The sequence below is a fragment of the Aythya ferina genome (genome assembly GCF_964211825.1).
Source record: "Aythya ferina genome assembly, chromosome: Z".
Lineage (NCBI taxonomy): Eukaryota > Metazoa > Chordata > Aves > Anseriformes > Anatidae > Aythya > Aythya ferina.
Window position 1 is genome coordinate 38,531,609 of NC_140299.1, and position 23,808 is coordinate 38,555,416.

Consider the following 23,808-nt stretch of genomic DNA (forward strand, 5'->3'; position numbering starts at 1 on the left):
GCTCACACGAAGACAAGGAGCAAAATCAATACCACCAGCCGCATGAAGGTAAGTGCTAGACTAATACCTATGTCTATTAGTATGGTTCTGACATAGAACAGTTCTACCATTCTCTAGTTGTCTCTAGTTGTTCTGAACATATCTTTCAAATATTGTGTATTCTGTGAGTGTCCTGTGACTATCCTACCAAGACCTATACAGTTTGCAAACTTAACGAATCTAAGATACTATATTGCAGTAGAAGACCAACTAACAAACAGTTCTGGACTGCATCTATACTGCTCTATAAGAACACAGCTGGCAAGCTTCCCTAGGGCATAAAATCCTTAGTGTGCATACTAGCTTTGCCCTGGGGCCTACCTGAAAGCATTTTTTTGTTCAGTTTACCTAAGCCTGTCAAGGAACAGCCTTGAGCATGCTTATCGCCAGACTGATCTCCTGAGGCATGTCCATCTCTGTCACAGTCCTTCCTGGGCTCCTTCTGCAGCTTGGCATGATTTTAATCGAGATGTAGAACTTTGTCAGATCTGACCAATAAAATCTTCAAAAGACATTTCCCCAGAATAACCAGTCTAGAGACAAATAATCACTATACATGCAGACAGGAAACACTGCAACAGTCATTAAGTCCTACCAAGAAATTGTGTGAAATAAAAAGCATTCTTCTGGGATTTTCATTTATTTGTTTTAAATCCAAGCCTATGATTACCACTGTTTTTTGAAGACCAGCTGCTGTGGACACAAAGTAAAATATCTTCTCCGTAGTAATATTTCAGTAAATGAAGGAAGCTACACATTTACATGGCTATAGCAGAGATCAGAATAAAACTTGCAATACATTGCACTGAATTGTTGTGGGAAACTTTATAAAATTAGTCTCTATACACTCTTACTGCTTCTTCCTTCACTAATATTTTCTCACAAAAGGGTTAAAGAATAGGTCAGTCCTATTTATTCTGAAATTGGGATGAAAATTCTACAGCAACAACAGCAAAGCTGAGATAAGTACAGTTCAGAGTAGCAAGTTCTGCACTATCTTTGGTAGAAAGACGTATGCTAAGAATATGTTGAGTGATATAACAAGAAAAATATTTTATAACAGGAATTAAATGGTTGAATTAAACCTCCTTCTCCTCTCCTCCCCTCCACTGCCCGCTAGCAAGCTAACAGAATTAGCTTAAATTTTAACAAATTGTGCCATCTCAAGTTCTGCTTTTGCTGCTACATTTTTTCCAACCATGACTCAAACTCAACATATCAAGATACAATCCTCGAAAAGTTCCTTTTCTGGGACTGTTTTTGAGTTCTGTCTCCTTGACATATCAAAACAAAATTTTTACAAATGTAAGATAATGCGCTGATCCCAAAGCATCTTGCTTAATGTCAAATATTTTTGCTTAAGGTATAATATTATTGTAAGAATCCCAAATACATCTGAAAATTTCTCCTATGCTTTCTTCTTCAGTAAAGAAAACCTTGTCACAGTCTTTTTTTGTTTTGTTTTGTTTTTGTGTTTTAGGGATTCCTAACCACATCTTAGATAAAAGTGGTATTTTCTGTTGATTTGTGTTCAGTCAGTGTTCTCCTCAACACTTCAGGAGAGGATAAAATCTATTTGGAAAACAAAGGAAACAAACATAACTGCAAACACTAGATTCCTGTCCAAACTTTTTTTTTTTTTTTTTTTAAATAAGAAAAAACACAAAAAGTGCAATTGTTTATTTATTTATTTTATGAGAAAACCTTAAAAAATCAAGTTTTTGTGCAGAATAGATATTGATGACTTTTCTTTTACTATTGGAGCTGTCCTGTTGAAGAAATCAGTTATATTTCCAGATATTTAATTGAAATACACTGCTGAAGAAAATTATACAATTCTATTGGTTGGTGTAAATTGGGCTGCCTAGCAACAAGAGCAACAAGTTTCAGCTAAGCAATATGACAAACTAGTGATTGCCTCTGTGAGCATGAGTTTATGTAAGTAGGATTACTACTGGGTGCTCTTTAGAGAAGAAACAGGAAGACAGTCAAAATTAGATGATAAATAAAGTATAAATATGACTTCCTTAAAAGTATGTACTTTTTAAGTGTGTACTTTTGAGCTGACTCAAACCAGCAATGTGTTGACAAGCCTATGTTTTATTTATCAAATACTCTTTGAAGGGAATGTTCAAGCAAGATATAAACCTGTGGGACAACTGGATCAGCAAAAACAAACAAACAAAAAACAACCCACAAACAAACCAACCAACAAAAAAGTATTAAAACCTAATGTTAAATCAACTAATGGGTGACTCATCTCATTTTAGTCAAAAATATATTTATGCGGCTGTCCCCAACACTGTATGTCAAAGCAGCTTTTGTATGTTGATAACAATCATATATTACCCCAAAGCAAATTTCCCCAACATCCAAACCTGTTTCACTTTATAAAAAATGATATTCAAAAGACACATCTGTAGTGTGGCAAAAACAGTACTCTGATGCCAAGACTCCATGGAAATGAGTCCTACTGAGTAAGATTCATAGGGTTATGTGTGTATATGACATGATGCCATTTCTTATGAAAAGACAGGCTTGTAAAATACAGAGAAAAGTTGTGATAAACTAGTAGGGGTTTGTTCATTGTCCTTGAGAATTTAAAGAATCTACTGAGTAGATAAGGTTTTACAACTCACGGCATTGTAACATGGGGACAAATGGGGAAGGGGGGTTGGGTAAACATCCTTGTTAAAACAAAGATTTTGTAAGATACCACCCACCCACCACAAGACATCCTATTTTGCCCCCACCTGAACACAAGCACAACACATGATCACCGGAGGAAGAATAACGACCCCCAACAACAGACTGCGCAGCCTCAGAACAAGTCTCGACAAGTCGACAGGTCTCGACAAGTCGAAAAGTCAAGTCTCGACATGCCAGAACTTGAATGCTATAAAACAGCGACACTGGAAAGGGGAAGTTGCGTGTTGTTGCGGAGCGGAGACTCCCCAGCCGCCCAGCGCTGTTTTGCTTGTGTCTGCTTACTTGATTAATTGCTTGTGTCTGCTTACTTGATTAATAAAATAATTTCAATAGACCAGTAAATTGTGTGGTCTAACTTATAACAAAGTGTAACCAAAAACTTCACGGTGACCCTAAATTCATAGGGGTAAAGATGACCTTCACAAAATTACATACTAGAAGAAAGCAAAGCTATTCAGAACTCTCAGAGAAAGAAAACTCACTCAGATGAAGAAACAACAATGTAATGCATTAATTATTGAGACTTCTGAGAATGTTTTTTATAATGTTTACAGAATGAGATCCAATATACGCTTCTAGCAGTGTGACTCAATTAAAAATGCTTTTTCAAAAGCAAATTTAAATAATTTTGACGCATTTTCACGTGATTTTATTGGCTTTCTACTTCTTATTTTAAAGTAACAAAAACCACTGCAACCCTAGAACACATATTTGTACCATCTCTTCATCATAAAAGCTGAATTATGAAACAATGTTCATCTGCCCTCCTCTAGCAGAAAGTTCAAGTCAGCGTTTTATACGAGATTTTCTTTTAAAGGATTTACAGAAACTACCTACAAGTATCAATATTCGCAGTGCAAACTCATATCTTTGTTCTGGTCTCTCTTGCTCACTCTGTCTCTTTTTGAATTTCCTATAAAAGCTAAATTAGGTCTCAGGGGCACTGCACCACTAAACAAAGATCTCTTCTAGTCCATTGTGATGGAAGTAAATGTACTCAGGAGGGAGATGTACTTAAAGGAGAGGCTAAAGTGTCTCCCTCCCCCAGTTCTCTCATCTTTAACACAGATTTTTTTCACCCTCTCTTCACAAAGTCCCTCACTTTGTGAAGGGACTCACTCATACACTTGCCCTTCCCCCTTATGGCCTTCTCTCTTTCTCAGACTTGTAGCCAGTTGAATTTACTGAACTGTGATAAAATCCTTTTTTTGGCATAACTTTCTAAGCTGTTCCAACATTTACATGTTTCCTTCTACAGCCTCTTTGAGGATATATACAGTCAGAATAAATGAAACATACTCTTTTTAGCATCAGGACAGCTATTTTAAGAAGATATATCCCCAGTCCAATCTGCAGCCCTACAGAGTGGTCATTATATATTATTATGACCATATGTTAATGTGACTTAATAAGAAATCAATTCTGTTCACCCCGTGCTGTCCAGTCTACTGTAGGTAATAACAAAACTCCAAATTTTCCTTAAATCTAACTCTATGACTAAAGGATTTAAAGGATGTTACAAACAATTATAATATGCCTCACTGTTAGGGATCACAGCTTTCACTGAGAGAGGAAAACAAAAGAAAGAAGATTAATAAAATTTAATTTCTGCTCAGCTATGAAAACAAAAGAATTAAATATTTAAAGAGTTTAAAATGTTAAAAATACTATAAAAACATAAAAACAAGCATGGTGTATTCAGCTGAAAAGTCTAGTGTACAGCTGCACACACACACACATATGTTACTTAAAATTTGCTATTACAGATTTAAATGGAGACTTATGACCACCATTTGCATTGGACTTGTTCACATATATCTACAAAGAAATGAAGATTCCTTTCAAATAACTCCAGTGCTGACAGGCAGAAAAATACAGAATTACGTTTCAGAACAACTGATTTAATCCTGGTCTTCCCACAATGCTTATTCACAATTCTATTTTTCAGCTCAATATTTTATCTCTAAAACTTTAAAAGTATGGAATACGTCTGAATATGCTTAAGTATTTTTGATAGAAAGGCCATAGTAACTAGAAATACACTAAGATTGCTTATGAGAAGTCCATGACAGAGACACTCTCATGTTTGTATATTAGATTGCAAAGTTTATTGTTAACACATGGGATTCTTTTTATTTGATACAAAATTCTAATGCATCTGTCATTCCTGCTGCGCTCTCTTTCTATGCCTGGTATATTCTTCAGGGTTCTAGTAAAAATTTTGAACTTTGTAAAAGCAAATTCAGTGTCAGTCTCTAACCACATGAAGCAACTTGAAATATTTTATTTTATTTTATTTTATTTTATTTTTTTAACAGATAATACTATGGTTTATCAACACAATTCAGAAGCAAACATCTTTTTCTAGCATGTGAAATGATTTAGAATTAATGATAGATGCAGAGACTCTAAACAGATTACAGACAAAAGTTCAACACCAGGTTGTTTAGTGAGTGACTGAGCAAAATAAAAAAGCCACGGCACTTGGTGGCCTGTTGGAAGCAAGCTGGTGGTCTCAGTCCAGGCCTCAATGGACTTTGTTAATAGAAAAGGAAAAACAAAACCCACCACACAGCACTAATTGGCACCCCTGTTGGCACTGTCAGTAGCAAGGCCAAGGTTATAACCGCCACAGGAAAAGGGTCTTTCAAGGTCAATGTTGAAGCACAATAGGGCAATAACAGAAGAGAGATAGACCCATTGTTGTAGCAAGTTTGGCTCCCAGGATCTCAGGTACCTAATGATAACCTGACAAGACTTCTGCCACACAAGTAACCTCACCGATACAGGTATTCATATGCCACAAAAACCTTCTGGAATAGGTCTTAAATCTTTGCAGGGTACAGAAGAGACATCAGCCTGGCCCCTTTTTCTAGTAAACACTAGATCACATATGAAGGTACTCCCTGACTTAACAAAATCCTTGCAAAAGTTCTAATTTAACTGATTTGACAGAGTTTCATTGCACAAAAGCTTTCTTATTTTTTTTTTAATGTATAAAGATGCTGACTGTGACTGCAATAGAATGGGAGCTATTTCTTTTCATATAGGTAGAAACAGTCATGCAGGAGAAGAAAATAAATGGCATAAATTAAATACAGCTTATATTGGCTTTCCTGTACATGGATTGTTTACAAATGTCACTATAGAAAATATTCATTCAAATGCATAATTATAGGTTATTTTGGCATGGACAGATACAAACTTCATTCTGCCTTTCTAAAAAACACAGTGTCGGAAGGATATTTCTGGTTCATCCTTAATACCTATTCAATGGACAGTTTCTGTTCAGGCTGCCAATAAAACTGTAACTGTCATAGAAGCAGCTCCTGAAATGAAGAACCATAAAGACTACAAGAATAGAAAGCAACAAATAAGGCAGTGGAGGTGGGAATTAAAGCCAATACTGAACAAAACAGCATAAAAACCTAAAAATGCAGGTGCAGTAAAATCCAATAAGTGTACATCAAAATGATTGGTTAGCTATTAGAGCAAAACCTGTAAAAACATAAAATATATAGCTTTTTAAAGTAAATTTGTGTGCTTAGATGTGAATACATCTACAGAAAATTGATCTTTTTAAACTCATAATGAGAAAATAATATTTAATTTGTATATAAATGTATTTGAATTTATTTATTTTTCATTTTTTTAGTATTTCAACTATTATGTGCAAAAATATATCAAAATATCACCTGTAATATCATCATGTAATATATCTTTAGATGCATTTAAAATATGAAACCTTATCAGTTACTTTTCTGTAGTAAGGTAAGTAAAAAGTTAATGATGGTTTAGTGTTACTTAAAGTAGCATAAAGTCACCTTTAGAGAGTGATCAGTATTTTCACAGAAATAGCTTCATTCCTTAAATGAAAAATAATTCCTAAATAATTTATATTAGTCTTGACAGTAAACTAGAAGTCTATCCTTTGATATATTATGAAAAATTACAGCATGCATTTAATAGCACTTGTCTTCTTGAAATAATTTTGTCCTGCTGCTCATTTCTGCTCAAAAGATAATGTAGGTTAACACTGGGTCAAAATTTGATGCATTCTCAAACATTTCAATAACAACATAAAGACTTCTCTGAGACATATAACCTCCTTTAGCTCAACTGATTCTGAGAATGGATGAAATAGATGTTAACGGATGACAGCTTGGCTCTCTGCCTCTTTTATGCTTAGGACTTACAGAAAACTGCAGGGGGGATGTGGGAAAGTAGAGAATTCATGTAAATGAAACTCCTACACTACCAGAGTAGTTTTCCAAAAATTTATATTTCCTTTTTTTTGTTTTGTTTTGTTATGGAGAATTTTGTGGCCATTTGCTTCTGTAGTAAATTCTGTGGGGTTGCTACAGAGTGGAAAGGTAGTCAAGGGTAGTTACTAAAAGAACATCTTGGCCTTAGAAAAAAAGGATAATATCATAATAGCATTTTATATTTCTCTTTATCTTCTGAGCATGGAAAAAGGACTTAAAGGCATTATTTGTATAGTACAACAAATAAACAAAACAAAACCAAAAAGTTTTGCTGTTATTAGGTAGGACATTATCTTTTCACTACTACACATTTCCATTGTCTCAAAAAGCCTATTATATGAATTACCTGTAGTCGACTCTTTAAAAAAAAAAAAAAAAAAAAAAAAAAAAAAAAAAAAAAAAGAAGATGCAGGCAAAATCTTTTACCAGGCAAGAGAATGAGCTAGCAACCAGGCAGTACAAGGGAAGCAGAGATTCATCTCTCAAGCACCTCTTCTATCTCCAAGGCTACAGGCATGCAAATGTAATAGGTATAGGATAGATATGCCAGACCAAGTTTTAACAGGTTCTTTAATTCTTCCCTGCAGTGTATCCCACACAATTTTTTTTTTTTTTTTTTAAGGCGAAAAAAATATGTGTGAAAGGGACAAAACATAATTTTATATGATATGGACATTTATGATGATCTAATGAACTAATCAACTAATTCTACATTTTCTAACAAGTGAAAGACCTTAGTGTCAAGGCCTTTCTGTCTATACTGCTTTCAGTTACAGGAGTGACTGAAAAAATTTAGAGTAAGAATGAGAGTGAAAAATAAAGGAAAGATAGGGAGAAAAACAAAACAAATAAAACAAACAAAAAAACCCACCAAACACCACATTTGATTTGATCCAGAGTTTTAAAAGGTCAGATTTGGATGTATTTTGTAAACAACATTTCAATTTTGCAAATGACTAACTTGGCTGAAACACAGTGAATGCCAGGCTCCTACAGACAGCTTACATAACTGTATATGTGATGTTCCAACTTGCAGCACTCTTGAGTAGCAGAGCTCTGGATATACGCGGCAAAATGAATGGGAGTGGATGTATAATGTTAGCTTTTAACTGAGTACCAAATAGATTGAAGTCCCATTACAACAAATCTAAATGCAACACCAAGTATTACGAAGTAGTACAATGAATACATTCATATTACACATTTTTTCCCTTATTTTGCCTTTTCTTTCTATTACTCCCACTTCTTTCTTTCTCATTTCTAATAGCATGCCCTCTGTTATTTACCTCAGCCTGCAATGAATGGATGATGAAGAGATCAGTATTTTGGAGTATAGGACTGATCACAAAAAACAAACACAACTCCTCATCCTTCTTTTTCATATACTTTTCCTTTACATTTCCACATATTTCTTCCACATCACCCTGCCTCTTGTGAAACAGCACAATTCTACGCATTTTTTTCCTCTAAATTCACCACACTTTTTTCCTCCTCATTTTCTCTTGTGTTTGTTTAAATTCCCTGTTGAAATCATATACTTCTCGTCTTCATCTTTATGATGAAGTTGGCAGTTTTTTTCTCCCTAGGTTTCACTGAAGCCTGAAAATGGTATGCTGCAAAAAGTCTATTTAGTGTCCTGTTCTTTATGGCACTCCCAGTAAAGATTGTAGCAACTGCTGATTTAAAGCACATCTTAGTTTGTATGCTAGTAAAAAAATAATAAAAAAAATATGACAAAAATAAATATTGGAATTTTGGCACGCTCAGACCAATGACAAAGGAAGAAAAGAACTTTTGTATAGGGTTATGAAATAAGACTGAAAGTTCTTCCCTCTTATCCTCTTAACTCGAAGTGTATTATTTAGCTCTGTCATCTTCTAAAAACAATATGACTGTAAATAACCAGAGCCATACTGTACCATCAGTTTTAGAGTAAAATGTTTAAGACAGGTCTATAGGGAATTTTGTTTCAAAAATAAGGTTACACCTTGAATCAACCGTGCCTCAGCTCTGCAGAAAGGTTTCACTTTGTTGTTGTAAAATACTGTAAAGTATGTTTCTTTTAAACACACATATGAACAGTTTCTCCAGAAATCTTTGTGTAATAATTGTTGCTTCTCAAAGTGTTTTAGTAGATATTGCACACAAAGTTTTGTGGAAGACCAATTTTTAAGTAATTATTTTTAATTAAATTACAGATAGTAGTTACTGGCTACTTTTGATGTTTCATCTTTAATATTGCAACAGTTGCCACAACACTGGTAAAGCCATTATTTTCAATCCATTCCACATAAGGAATTCTACTTCATAAACATGTAGAAGTACTTTGCAAATTGTACTAGAACGTGATGTTGACATTCCTTAAGCCGTGGAACAATTTGTAGTTTGAATTATTCTGAAGCGGTGTTAATGAACCATAGTTGATATTTACTGATATTGTTTTAATCTTCCTGGTTATTCTTACTTTTAATAATTTCAGATACTAAAATTTATCTGAATTTTCCAGAATTGTCTATGGTTAAGAATAAACTAGCATATATTACTGAGGATTCGCAATTGTTGAAGTGCATCCCATTGAAATAAATCAAAACTGTTTTATCTTGTTTATATGTGGCTTTAATTTATGCTATTTTATACTAATGATTTTAGATTCTTTAGAATATATAGACTTTTGAGAAGATGTAAAAAAAAAAAAAAAATAGTTGCTTCTGACTATTTCCAATATATAGCAACATTAATTTTAAATGCAAGTATTCCACAATTATTGTTGATACATATAATAAAGATTACTGGTAAAATACAGTTTATATATCTAACTACCTTACATTAAAAGAACAGCTAAATTCATCTTGTGACACATTTCTATATGTACTGACTGACATACAGAGAGTGTTTTTTGTCAAAAGAGAAAAAAGAAGGATTTGCGGTCAGACACGGCTAACAACATGTACTCACATAACTTTCACAAATTCATTGAAATAAAGAATGGCAGTTTGAGTATAAATCCCAAAACAAACTGAAATGAGCTCTGCTAGATCACTGGAACTTTCTCCAAAATAAGGTCTCTTCCCTTCACAGAGATTCAACCACTGAATGGCACTGTGTTTTAATGTTTCTTCTCTAGTGCCATTACATCTCTGTGCCACTAGACTGTGCTGCATTTGTTCATATTTGTGTTCCTACCACATATGAGTATCTAGACTCAGCCTCTGTGTATGGTCTCTCCTTTCTTTCATCTCATCCCAATTAAATACTGAATATAGTGCAAGTATTGCACAAAATTCCCCAAAGAACCCATATTGAAGTATTCAATGCTTTTGTTTGAAGCATAAAAGTGATAAAGGAAAAAGTTACTAGCAATGTGGAAAAAAAGTTTTCCAAAAGTCACTCCTGCGGCAAGCTCTTAAATTTAGAAGTTAACTGGAAGTAGTTTATCATCACCTAGTAATACAGCATGTTTTTCAAGAGGGAAAGAAGACAATACAGAGTAATGTCTTTAAGAAACATTTTTAACCAAATACTGTCCTTAATATCTCTCTCTCTATATATAAACACACTAAATACAGTTCCCAAATATAAAGTACAATATGATGTCCTTCTCTAAGAGAGAATTATCATTTCCTATAAATCTTTTGGTATACAGTTTGCTCCACTTTTTTTTTTTTTTTTTTTTTTTTTTGCCATTGACTGCAGGGCTGGGGCTGTAGTTTCCAGTCACACTTCAAAAACTGCAAACTTTCAACATGCAATTTTTGCTAAATAATCCAACCTTTCAATTATCCAACTGGTTAAAGACCATCTCATTTTATCTCCTGTTGTAGTGGGAATGGTAATGCAAAGGTTGTTTATTTATAAACAGCCTTGTTTTCACTTTTTACACTTGAAGTCTATTTTAAGAGAACCATAATTTCATCTGAGACCAAAAACAACCTTCTCCAAAACATAATATGTTACCCTCTTGACAGCTCATTATTTTGACAGCACATTGAACCGCAATTTAACAACTTCTTCTTCTTTGTCTTTTTTTGATCTAGTTTTTCTCCCCCACCCTCTACCCCTGAACACTTTCACTCAAAAAAAAAAAAAAAAAAAACAATATATAATACATATTGCTTGTAAGAGTAAAGACATTTTTAGTCTAAAGGATTGCTGGGTGGAAAAATTAAATATGATGAGAATGTATGTCCTTTTTAGAAATGTTACTCTAAAGAATGAATTAACTTTTGGGTTAATGAAGCAAAAATGTAAATCTTGAAAATAATTTTGGTGTGGAAGGTGTCCTGTTGCATCCAGGAAGCATTCACAGTGAACATGGATAACTAAGAGGAATAGATTAACTGTGAGACAACCTCAGAAACATGGATAAGAAGACATAATGAATTAAAGACGGACTTTATAATAATTATCAAAATTCCTCTTAAATTATACTGATATTTTAACCATGATAAACTATTCATTACTTCTCGTAGTAGATTCATACCCAAAAATGTTATTAATGTAAGTTTTTTCTTACAATAAAGATTAGACTTTTTTTTTTTTTTTTTTTTAACTAGCAGCCATGTGGCATTCTGAATAAGCATAACAATTAAAGTTATTTATTAAAAATTGGTTGAAGAACAATGCTTGTGAACACTTTTAAAGCTCCAAACAAGTAATGTATTTACCAACATCTTCCTGCAAATACAAATTTCCAGCCAAACCAACATACATATTTGAGCACCAAAGTGTTTCAGGCAATTAGGAATGGAGGCTGATTTTGTGGAAATTTCAGGGCAACAAGGATTAAGCCTTTCTAATGATTCATATTTCTTACAATTTTAATCATTGGGTTTCAAAGAGACATAGAGCAAACAAACTCAAAATCAGCTTGCCCTATTTATGTGAGTAGTCCTATCAGATCTAACTGAATGACTCGCATAAACAGACCCATGACAACAGGAAAACTTTCAGAATGAGTTTGTCTGTCAAGCAAGCACAATTACTTGACATTCACTTCTTAATGAGTATGGCGTTTTAAATGTACATGGTTCAGTTCCAGATAAACATATGATTTTTAATATTTGCTGTGTTTCTGTGCAGAAGTAACAGTGTTGATCTTCCTTAAAAATTCTGTAGATGCATTGTAATTGCCAATTCATCAAAATAATTCATCATTAACAGCATAATATCCACATTTATGTCAAACTGAATTAGCTTATATACTTGTATCAGAGGCAGAAACAGCTGTCATTCTGTTTGCATAAATTTCCAGCAGTATGTGTCTGGCAAAGTTAAGCATGAGCTTTTTTATTTTAAAAAAATATTTTAAATATACAGCTCCAATGTATACACAAACAGCAAAAATACAGAGGACCAACATTAGCATCCACAGGACCACTCAAATGTATTGCTCAGTTAGACAAGAAGCAGGCCATGACGATAGATCTATTTTATTGTTAATCATATGCATAAATAGGAGTTTTGAATATGCTCATGAAAGCAATATTAGAAACAAACAGGAATGGCACAATTCAAAATGCACCTTCTGTCTGCCACCCTCATTCACACTGTGTGATGTCTTGTTCTTAAAGCTGCACTACAGACTTTGCCCAGACTGCAAACTGAATCTGAAGAAACAACACTGAACTTTATAAACATGAATCACAAAGAACAACATTTTGACATCTACACTTTGTCTATGAAAGTCATTATGGAAAGCCCCAAATGTGTTAAATGTTCAAAGCTGTTAAAATTACTCTTTAAAAACTGATTTAAAATTCAAATATATCAGGTTCTTCAGAAGAACTTTGTTGAAGTTGATTTAACAGGTTTATTACTAAGCTCAATATCAAGTGATTTAGGACAGTGTCTTAAAAGTGTAAAACACAAATACTAATGCAGTACTATTACATCATGATTTTATATGGTGCTTGAGAATATTAATAAAGGTTTTTATTTACTTTGACTATATCCAGTTATTTACACAACTACTTGTCCTGGTTTCAGTTAGAACAAAGTTAATTTTCTTCCTAGTAGATGGTAGAATGCTATTTTTTTGGCTTAGGATGAGAAGAGTGCTGATAACACCCCTGATTTACCATAAATGCCGTTATAACACCTGTGGTTTCCCTCATTAAGTGCCCAGAAGATAGAGTCGTGGGTTGAAAGGCCAGCATATGGGCTACGGAAGGGCTAGTTAACCTATTATACTGGTGCACTGGTAAAGCTCATTCCTATTCATCTGATGATTAGTTCAATCAATATTTACTCCTGTGTGCTTCTTTTGTCTTCAGCTACAAAGCATGCATTCTTCAATTTCATATCACAGACTTTGTTTTCTGTGAATTCACTGTACTATTTGAGAAGAAGGGAAACAGTTCGCTGGATAGTTTGGAAATCACTCGTTTGTTTTTGTTTTCCTGTATCAGGTGACCAGTATCCATACCATACCATCCTAATTCCTGGAAGTGCTCAACAACATAGTGCTGTTGAAGGTATACTTCATTCATACATTTCTATTTCATCCATCCAATAGGCACATATCAATGTCACATATTACAGTACACAAGCACTCTACAGACTCTGCAGTAGTTAGCATGTTTTTACGAGGAATTCCGACTTCAAATTTACTCAGAACGTTTTTTTGTTTTGTTTTGTTTTGTTTTTGTTCGTGGTATATTTAACCTAGAATACTGATATATTTTAAGTAAAAGACAAATTATTCTCTTAATGCAACCATGACTGTATTGTCATAAGTGTAAATCATATCAAGTTATTGCTTATCACTATATTTACTTAAAGGCCAATAATGGATGTCAGACATTTTCTGTAAAACAAAAGAGAAATCATCTCTAGCTAATGGACATCATATTTTTGTAGGTTTTACCTTGCCATATTTCATGTCACTGGACTTCTATTTATCAAACAGAATTTTCTCATTAAATAAAATCAGAAAAAAATCTTTTCTAAGGTAAAAATTATAAAGGTAATAAAACAGATATAGTTTTATATTGAAACTCCATTCTCCCTTCTCCCACCTAAACACTGTGGCATAATAATAAAAGATTATTATTGCACAACATCCTTTGTAATGTAAATACAGTACAAATCCAAGTATTGCAGAGGTACAAATAGGCTCTTATACTTCAGATTTGATTCTTGATGATTCTAAAAAGACACCTGTCATGCTACTTGAACAATACACGAATAATACGTTTGTATTTTCTGTCATGTAATGCAGTTTATTACTGGCTCATAATTTTCTAAATATTTACTAAAAATTGACCTGCAAAGGCCTAACACCGGAAACTTGATTTTCATCACACTTCAAGGAGTCTCAATGAAGTCAATAACATCATTCAGATAAGTACCAGTTGGGTGTACCACGCTGTGATGACAAATAGGTTCTGGTGTAATGGGGTAGGGTACTAAATCTGTCAAAATCTGTATTGATTCTGTTACCACTTTTGTTTTAAATAGTCAATGCATTTTTTTTTTCTTTTCATTTTTTTGTTGACACCTTTTAGGATACTTCTGCCACATATTTAGTCACATTTCTTATTCCTAGAATAACTTTTGAAGTAGATTCCATTTGCTTTAATGAGTGTATGAAGATTTCCTGCACTCATTTATTAAATAAAGAGCTTAAATATTTCTCAGTTATCCAGACTATTTGTACATGTTACTTAATAAGCTCTCTCAGCAATACTGCAGATAGTATTTGTTTGATTCACACTTTGCTAATTGCTTACAAATATTCCAGCAATACTAAGAAAACAGAATAAATATATAACATTATGTTACATACCAACAAGTGTAAAATACACATAAAAACTTCCTTAAATACCTCAGCTTAGGGGCATCGAGGAGTTCCATTTCTTTAAAACATAAAACTCTTTCTAAGATTCACAAATGAAAGCTTCAATACTACTTTTTCAATAAAGGAGTGCTCTATATAACTGTTTTGATGTCAGTTTCATAGCTCAAATATATTTTTTTTTAATTTTATTTTTGTCTGCATACAGGTAACAAGTGCTAAGAATAAAATTAGGTGATTTGTAAGATTTTATTCACTTAAGTATTTCTGCTTGCATTAAATACATGTACATAATGCATTAGCATTCAACAGCTTTAACTTTACAAATGAGTTTAACAAAAATTAAACTAGAAGATAAAACCTAAAAGACTTGTTTTCTTTTTTTAGTTAAGCAACACACTGATTTTAGAGCACTGTATAGCTCTCTTTTTCTAAAACTATTTTGTTAAGTGCATTTCTACATTTTTTGTTAAGTACATTCTTTATCCCTTCACAGGATTTTGACAGGAATGGAAGGTTGGAAATAACGAGGTCTCTGTTGAACAGTTATTGTAAGTCTCAATCTACATTTTATACTTATACTTTGAAACGGAAAAGACATCAACTTCCAATTTACATTCCCAGTTCAGAGGGAAAGATATGGACCTACTATGACCATGACTGCATTTACAGGACAAGTGTTCAGCCTCCTGCACCAGAATATCGTTCAACTATAAATCAGCATGGCTGTGTGTCCTCAAAATAATTTAAAGGAGAAGTAGCACTGCACGCTATTATTCTGAATATGGCATGACCAATGACTATAAATGTAGCGTCACAACATCTGGGATGTGCTTCAATGCGGGATGCACTACCATGGGATGGCAGAGAGCCTACAACAGCCCAGTGCTTTGGGATGCATCAATTCAAACTGGAAATTTTTGGCAGCTCTTTGGCCTCCAACTCTGATGTGCAGCAGGTGAACAACCACAACAAACTCTGCTCACACATTGGACATCAACTGTAACTCAGAAGAATCACAGCTTGGCTGGGAAATTTTTGGGAAAACCTCACATATACAAGAGAGCTTCTTCCTCTGATCATAACAGTGAGCATAACAGTTGAAAACTCATTAAACCCTTTCACAAGAACATTTATAGCTCTCTAAATGCATTATTTCACAGAAGCTTGAAATCTATTATGATATTTATTTCATTTATTAGGCTAGCCACATACGCAATGGACAGATATTCTGTTAGCGTACAGTGTTCTCATCTGTTTGATTGTGTGTAAAGTACTGCTCTCATCTCGATGTACACCTGGTGTAAAATATCAGTTCAGTAACCTCTTGCACAATGAGTTCTGCACAAGGCTGGAAGTGGCCTGTTCGTCCCTCTACCCCAAACCATTTTTCCACCACTTGTAAATTCCCTGCTGAGCAAGCAAGCATACATGAGACATGAACACAAACAAGCATCTAGTGCTAGAGCATCACACCTCTTCATGGATGGCAGCTGACAGCACAGCCCAAGGGGTGTCAGAGGAGTCAGAGACAGAGGCAGACCCTGTGAGTGATGCAACCAGGTGTGTTGGCAGATCCCACTCCTTGTCCCCAACACATGGCTGCTTGGCCAGACCCAAGCTTCTTTTAAAGGAAAGGGTCAGAGGAGTGAGACAGCATTTCACTCCTTGCTCGTCGTGGCAACTCCTGGGCTCAGTGGTAGCACAAGGGGGACAAGAGGACAGGGTGGCTGTGCCTTGGCTTGCCTAGCTTCCCAGTACAAGGGAAATGGGTACCCTTCCCAGGGGGCACAGGCAAGCACATATCAAAAACAAACAAAAAACCCTGAGCCACTGACTGGTTCTGCTCACATTGAAAACGCTTCATTAACAAAAAATTGCTGCAAAAGGAGACGCTCTACAGACTTGAGTGTATTTCCCCCTTTCCTCATTTCCTCGTGTTCTTATGAAAGAAATACTGTTTAGCAAGTTCTTGGTAGATGCCCCAAAGCACAAACCCTATCTTCTAGGAGAGGAGGGGGAAAGAGGACTTTTTTGTTTCTCTGTGCAAATGTCAGAGTTTGAATTTCTACAGAGAAAATTACACACATGCATGGTTTGTTAGTGCTGTTAATGAATTCAGCTAAAGGAGCAAATATACCATATGAGAAAATCCTAGTTGTTTCTAGTGTGTGCATCGCCATTAAACAAACCAGAAACCCAAGATCTTTGCACGCAATGGGGATGTCACTCCGAGCATGTTTTGCTCCTTGCAAGCCCTTCTTCTTCAGCCCAATACCCCAAGACAGACTACTTTTTGCCTCATTATCAAGCAACTGAAAGGAAGGATGGGGCACTAAAGGGGAGCATGGAGGATGTGGCAAAGGAGGTATGCAACCCTTGCGGGTGCCTGAGGCTGGCAAGGATGGTTCTTGCCTGACCCAGGAGAAGGGGCCAGTGGAGTGCCTGCGGAGTGCTGCCTGGCCCTGAGACATACAGAAACAATGTGCCCCCATGTCCTCCGTGCCCAGCAGATAGATGTCCCAGCGCGTCAGACACAGCAGGCAGCATGTGGCCCGGCGGCACTCTCTGGACCAGCTGCCCAGCAGCTTGGCAGTCTCCTGCCGGTGGGGATGCTCTGCAGTCTCCTGCAGGACCTCCCGCAGGTGAGGTTGCAAGCTCTGGGGATGCAGAAGCAAAGGCTCTGGCTGCCCTCCAATGTAAGTGGTAGAACATGGCTGCACAGGGCATTTGCTTGGGGGACCATGGAAGAGAGTTGCTGGCATACCGAGGGGGATCCTGGGAGACACATCCCTCCCCATCTGCCGCCCCCGAGGAAAGTGGGCCCCATGCGATTAGGCGGCTGGTGAACAGCGTGAAGCCAGTGAAAAGTCCTGAGAACAAGTTTTTGGGAGGGAAGGGAGAGACCTACCCGTACTTGCAGATCTGGGACCAAGGGGCAGGCAGCTTCTGCGGTACAGACCACCTGCCGCCGGAGAGCATGTCCCGTGTACAGTTTTGGGAGTGTTTAGGGGAGTGCTTCAATGCAGAGACATCGGTAGTCGCTTCCCTCTCTCCATCCCTGCCCTCTTCGGCCTCAGGCGACGCCAGACTTCCTCGTGCGGCCCTCGGGGCACGTCAGGGTTGTCCCTCAACCTCCTGAGGCGGGCACTTCGAGCTTGTCCCCGCGGGTGCGGGAAACACGCTGAGAGCAGCCACGCCGACAAGCAGGCGCGACCCACCAACTTTCTCCCTCGGACCCTCTCCCTCGGCACAAAACCTCCTCTACGACCCCATCCCCGGCCGTTTCCCCGGAAAATAAGAATAAATAAGATAAGCCGCTCCCCACCCCGCCCGGCCCGCTTACCTCGCATGGTGTTGGCGACTCCCCGCTCCGCGCAGTCATGAAGCTGGGAGCCCGGGAGCCGCACCACGAAAATCCCGTCTCAGCACCCGCGGAGGCGGTGGGGGCCGCAGCTCTGCTCTGCCGGGAACACCATCCCTCCGAGGCGGCTCGGCGGGGCGCGGCTCGGCGCGGAGCGGCTCCGCGGGCTGCCCGCCGCCGGGAGAGCTGCTCGGAGGCGGCCGCCGCGCACCCTCCCGCCCGCAGCGGAACCCCTGCGGGGGTCGCCGGGGCCGCGGAGCGGCGGCGGCTCGCTATTTGAGAAGTGTGTGTGTGTTTATGGGGGGGGGAGGAAATGAGGGAACGGAGTTAAGCTAGGAAAAAAAACAACAATAAAAAGGGAAAATGCACGGACAGAGGAAAAAGAAGAGCGCGGAGGGCTGCGGGGATGGCAGAGCATGTGCGCTTTCACATGACACGGGCGCCCCTCGGCAGCTCCCCGCTGCGGATTTCCACTGCGCATCGACAGCGACGCGCGGAACGGGAGAGAGAGACCCGGCGAGACCGCGGCCGGGAGGCTTATAGAGGGGGGCGGGCGGCGCCGCCGGCACGGCCCCGCCCGCTGTCAGCGCCGCCGCCAATCGCCGCCCGCCCGGCACCGCGCCCGCGGGCGGCACCGCGCCGCTGCCGCCAACCCCGCACCGGACCCGGCACCGGCACCGGCACCGGCCGCGCGGGGGGCTCCGATCCGCTCCGCGCCCCGCCGCGCCCCTCTAGTTCCCCGCAACTTTTACCCGTGGCGGCCGGGGCTGGGCGCGGCGGTGCAAAAACGAGCGTGGTCCTCCGGAGCTTGTGGAGAAAGGTAACAGGCAAAGGAAAGCTCCTCGTCTGACTTCGTTTTTTTTTTTGTTTGTTTGTTTTTTTTTTTTTTTTTTTTTTTTGGCTGGGGAGGGGTGTGTGTGTATGCTGTGAGGGTGCCCTGGGAGGAAGGTTAAAGCGTTGACCCCGGTGAGGTTGGCGCTTGGGAACTCCGTTCCGTTTTCCGACAAGAGTGGTAAAGTTTGGTGGTGAGTCATTTGCTCATGAAAGAGCGAACCTGGATGTCAAAAGCAGTTTATTTTCCCTCTGAAGGACCAGCAGACAGTAGCGCAAAAACCGATTTGTTCCGTGGACAGCGGGATTTTCACTAAGTTGTACCCCCCGCTCTGAATTAACTGATGTTTTCCCCATGTCTTGCTCATACGAAAAATGACTGCGGACTCTTTCCGATTTTTTTAATTTATTTTTTATAGAATTCTTTCCATGTGGTAAATCATGGAACACCATGACAAGCCATCTCTGTCGGTCATTTTAAAAATAAGTCCCTAATGCCAAGGATCACAGTTTCTATCTCCAAGCATAACATAAAATCAAAAAAAAAAAAAAAAAAAAAAAAAAAAAAAAGATTTAACTGAAGTATGTCTATACAAAATTATTCATATCGACCTCAAAAATTAAAATGGGATATATTTCAAAGAGAGATACCTTTAAGATAAATATGAACCTGGCAAAGTAAATTTATTCTTTCCTACATGAATTATGAGATGAAATTCTATCAACCCTGTTGTACAAGAAAACAGAGGTAAGATTTCTTATGCTCTGAAAAAGTTAAGGATCAATACAGAAAAAAAAAAGGCACAGTGATGCTTCCACTATTGGTGCAAACTAGCAAAGCTTCAGTCCTGGGAGGAATGTGAAAGGTTTGCAGGAAGTAGTCAGACTCTTTGCTGGTCAGACTGTCTCAAAACACCTGTTTGAACTGAAGCTGAGAGAGACATGAAGAAAGCTTTGCCGATATTGAAAATATTTAAATTTACCTGATCTTGGTGAATTTTGTTTTAACTGGATTTGATGTGGTGAAAAAGGGGTTGGTAAAAATCACGCAAAGCAAAACAAGGAAACAAATGAACAAAAAACCACACTGAATTCCTAAGATATTACACACTTAATATTCTTGACCATCTGATTTTATTTATTTATGAAATCTTATGTACTGCAATGCCTAGCTCTTTTTTTAGCATTTGCTTAGGGCACTTTCTTAGAATCTTGTTTACAAACTCTTATCAATCGGTTTTATTTACTCCTCTTGTATCAGTAGACCTTCTAATACTTTCCATCTTTTCTCTTCACAAGAATAGGTATTTCCAGTGGCATATTGTCTTTATAACAGAGATTTTAGCAGGTGTGACTGGCTGCAGACATGACTGTCTAAAGCATTTTCTTTTGTGGATTTTCCCATCAGCCTTCTCTCCAACCTACCCACGATGAGCAAAATTTCTGAGATAACTTCAGTAAAACAACACTTACACTTCACTTGACAAAGAAAATTAGAGAGCATGGGAAATATATCTAATCTTTTTAGTGTGTATAATTTTCCTAACATCTAATTTGGAATTTGGGTGCAGTGTTAATTAGCTTCTGGCTAGTGCTTGGGGCTTTAGAAAAACAACTAGGAGAAAGAGATACTGTATCTAATTCGTGCCTGGTGTACTGCAACCAAGACTCTTCTTTTTCCTGGATGTCCATGTAGCAGCCATAACAAAAGCAGAACTGGAATAGGAGGCAATGACTCTTTTTCCATGTTTTCAATCTTGTCTTTATTGTCCATGCCAATCTGACTTTTAGATGTAATTGTTGTAAAGCTACATCTTAACACCAGTCTAAACTTTGATAGGTAAATAACAAGCTTTCTACTTGCTAAACAGTGCATTCAGAAAACCTTACACTACTGCATTAAGTACTAGTACACCTTTATTTTGAATTTATATGGTTATTTTGACAAGTAAGAAAAATAAGCCAAAACTGATTTGTCTGTATTCTCTCTTAATTTGATTTTGATTTTGTTTATCAACTATATATATATGTTATATATATATTTAAATTGACAAAAATAATTTAGCCTTTAAGGCTATTTCAGCCTCAGATAATTTCAGCCTTGAACTTTTTTCTCTCTGCTGTATAGAGTGGCAATTTTTATTTGTTTTCAGAAGTCCTTGTAGAATTTTGGTTCACTCCTCTGTCTTGATCTAGAGGTTGATCCCTCTGTCTATGTACCCAGATGTCAGAGCTAACTTCTTCATCATCTGTAGCAAGTTGTTACATTTGCAATTTACTCTAATACTTAGGATGAGATATTGTCTGTTAAGCAAATGTAGGGTTACTGAAATCATTCTACATCCAAGTAGGTGAGCAAGACACAGGAAAGCTGTGACCTGACTTCATAGAGGAAATTGGCATATTTAAAAATTTAACACATATCTTCAGTAGTTTAGGATAAACTGAGTTGTATTAATTTCTTGAACTCAGTGTTCTTGGAAGGTAGTACTTATCTTAGGTTTCAAAGATTACATGGTATTTCTCATTTCATGAGTACTTCAGGGAAAATGTTTAGAAAAAACAAGGCGTAAAGAGTTAAAATATAATGAAAATCTTGTTTTATTCAGAATGTTAACTAATGCTTTCAAAAAAAAAAATTATTGCTATTATATTGCTAATAATGCTAATATATTTATACTAGAAGCTAAATAATGAGAAACTGCCATTCAGAATTCTCTCTTAAATTAGCACCTTTTCCAAGTCTGCTTGAATGACAAATATTTAAGAAGACAATATTTAGTTTTATCATTTTAATCATTTGCAATGTATTCATTAGAACTGTATCAAGTTTTGTGTACTATATTTTTTTTAATTAAAAATTTTTCATTAAAAATTACTGCTGCAGTCAAAACAATCTGTGTCCATAGGCCCCATTCTATTCCTCTGAATCGGTCAATTTCTATTGGCATTAAAGAAAGCCAGATCCATCCTGTAGCCAAAACTAGTTTCTTAGGTTCAATAGAACCAAGATTGGTCACACTTTTCTTAGTCTCATCTGTCTCTGTGGTCTCAGTGCCAGACATTACTAACTGTATGTAAGTCATGAGACAGAGTTTCTAATTTTGCATTTTATGACTTCTGCATGGAGTTATTGAAAGACTCAAGAATCTTCTCCCATAGATTCTTCACTTCAAATTCACTTTCTAAGTTCTTTCTCATTGATTTATACCTGCATGCCTTAGATAAAGCATGCACATATTGTGTTTATGTGCTATAAACTCTCATAACCATTATAAAATTTCAAATGTTTTATAGAATATTATTGAATTCAAGAACTATGTGTTTTTTTCTGAAGTACTAAAATTGTTTTAAAAGCATACCTAAAAAGTTCTGACACGTTCAGAAACAATATTCAGTAGCAGAAAATCTTTAATTATGCCAATTTAGCTTTAGAAGCTAAGATTGTAATGCATAATGCATGACAGGATAACCAGAAACCAAAAAAAAAAAAAAAAAAAATCAGAATAAAAAAAAAAAGGAAACAAAACAAAACATACTTGATTATTTCCTATGTTTTGTGAGAAGTAATCTCTAGATTACAAAAGAAGAATGTCAACTCCTATAAATGCTTCATGACATTTAAAATATGATGTTTTATTTGATACCTCAAATTTATTTTAAAATGTGCATATTTGATTTATTTTCTTACAAATATATTGTTTTTCAAGTGTTACTGAAGCCTCATTTCCTTCTGCATTTTCTTCCCTGCCCTGATGGCAGAACTTGTACAGTGATTCATACCTGCGTTAAGTACATTGTCAATCACTAGATCATTGTATAAAATGTCTCAGTGAAATATATCTGTGGACAAGAATGAATAGTAGGTGAGAAAATGTTTTGTTTTGTTTTTAAAATGTTTACCTAAGGTAGCTACTAAATAAAAATGGAAAAATAAAACAAACAACAAAACTAGCTGTAAGGGTCATTGCTGGTCAGAGCTGCATTAAGTCTAAAGCACCACAAACCTTAAAGTGGTATTTTGGGTCAGGTGTTCAGACTGGGAAGAGGCTATGTTTGGTGGAAGCATGTAAAACCAGTAACCTGGTGTTTGCTGTGGAGAAACTGCAGAATATCTGAATGTTAATGAAGTAAGGAGGCAGCAGAGGAACACTGCTGAAAAAAAGCTGCTGAGAGGCAATGACCTTCTGACATTTTCATCCACATTCTCCTTCCTTGGCAGAGCCAAACATTCCTCAGTAGTTTTATGGCAATCCAGGAACAAGAATGGACTTCAGCAAAGGGGACAGGGAGACAAGAGGTTGAAACCTCTCTGAAACCTTAAAAACAGAAAATAAAACACAGAAGAAAAGAAGCAGGATACAGCCTATAGATGAACGCTTTTTCCTACTAGCAGGCTCTGAGGGACCAGGGGGTATAGGCTGAGAACAAGATGATTTTTTTAAAGTGTATTGGTGTCAAACAGTAATTTAAAAAGCAACAATCTATTTCAGCCAAAGAGTTTCCACTATAAATGGATAGTGACCTTTTAGCTAAACATTCTTTTTGCCTCATGGAAGCAGTCTGTCCTTTCCCTTTCCCTTTCCCTTTCCCTTTCCCTTTCCCTTTCCCTTTCCCTTTCCCTTTCCCTTTCCCTTTCCCTTTCCCTTTCCCTTTCCCTTTCCCTTTCCCTTTCCCTTTCCCTTTCCCTTTCCCTTTCCCTTTCCCTTTCCCTTTCCCTTTCCCCTTCCCCTTCCCCTTCCCCTTCCCCTTCCCCTTCCCCTTCCCCTTCCCCTTCCCCTTCCCCTTCCCCTTCCCCTTCCCCT

General features: G+C 37.1%; 2 protein-coding genes across 2 annotated transcripts in view; one reads left to right on the forward strand and one right to left on the reverse strand.

Moving 5' to 3' along the window:
- Positions 1–18,660, reverse strand: part of RORB (RAR related orphan receptor B) — a 146,217-nt gene extending 127,557 nt beyond the window's left edge. The window contains exon 1 of the mRNA XM_084503842.1: positions 18,155–18,660. Within this exon, the coding sequence (XP_084359968.1) occupies positions 18,155–18,161 (7 nt within the window). The 5' untranslated portion in view covers positions 18,162–18,660. The remainder of the gene's footprint in view (positions 1–18,154) is intronic.
- Positions 18,579–23,808, forward strand: part of LOC311427331 (uncharacterized protein) — a gene marked incomplete at its 5' end in the record, with an annotated part of 60,034 nt that continues 54,804 nt past the window's right edge. The window contains one exon of the mRNA XM_084504645.1: positions 18,579–18,992. Coding sequence (XP_084360771.1) covers positions 18,579–18,992 — 414 coding nt within the window. The remainder of the gene's footprint in view (positions 18,993–23,808) is intronic.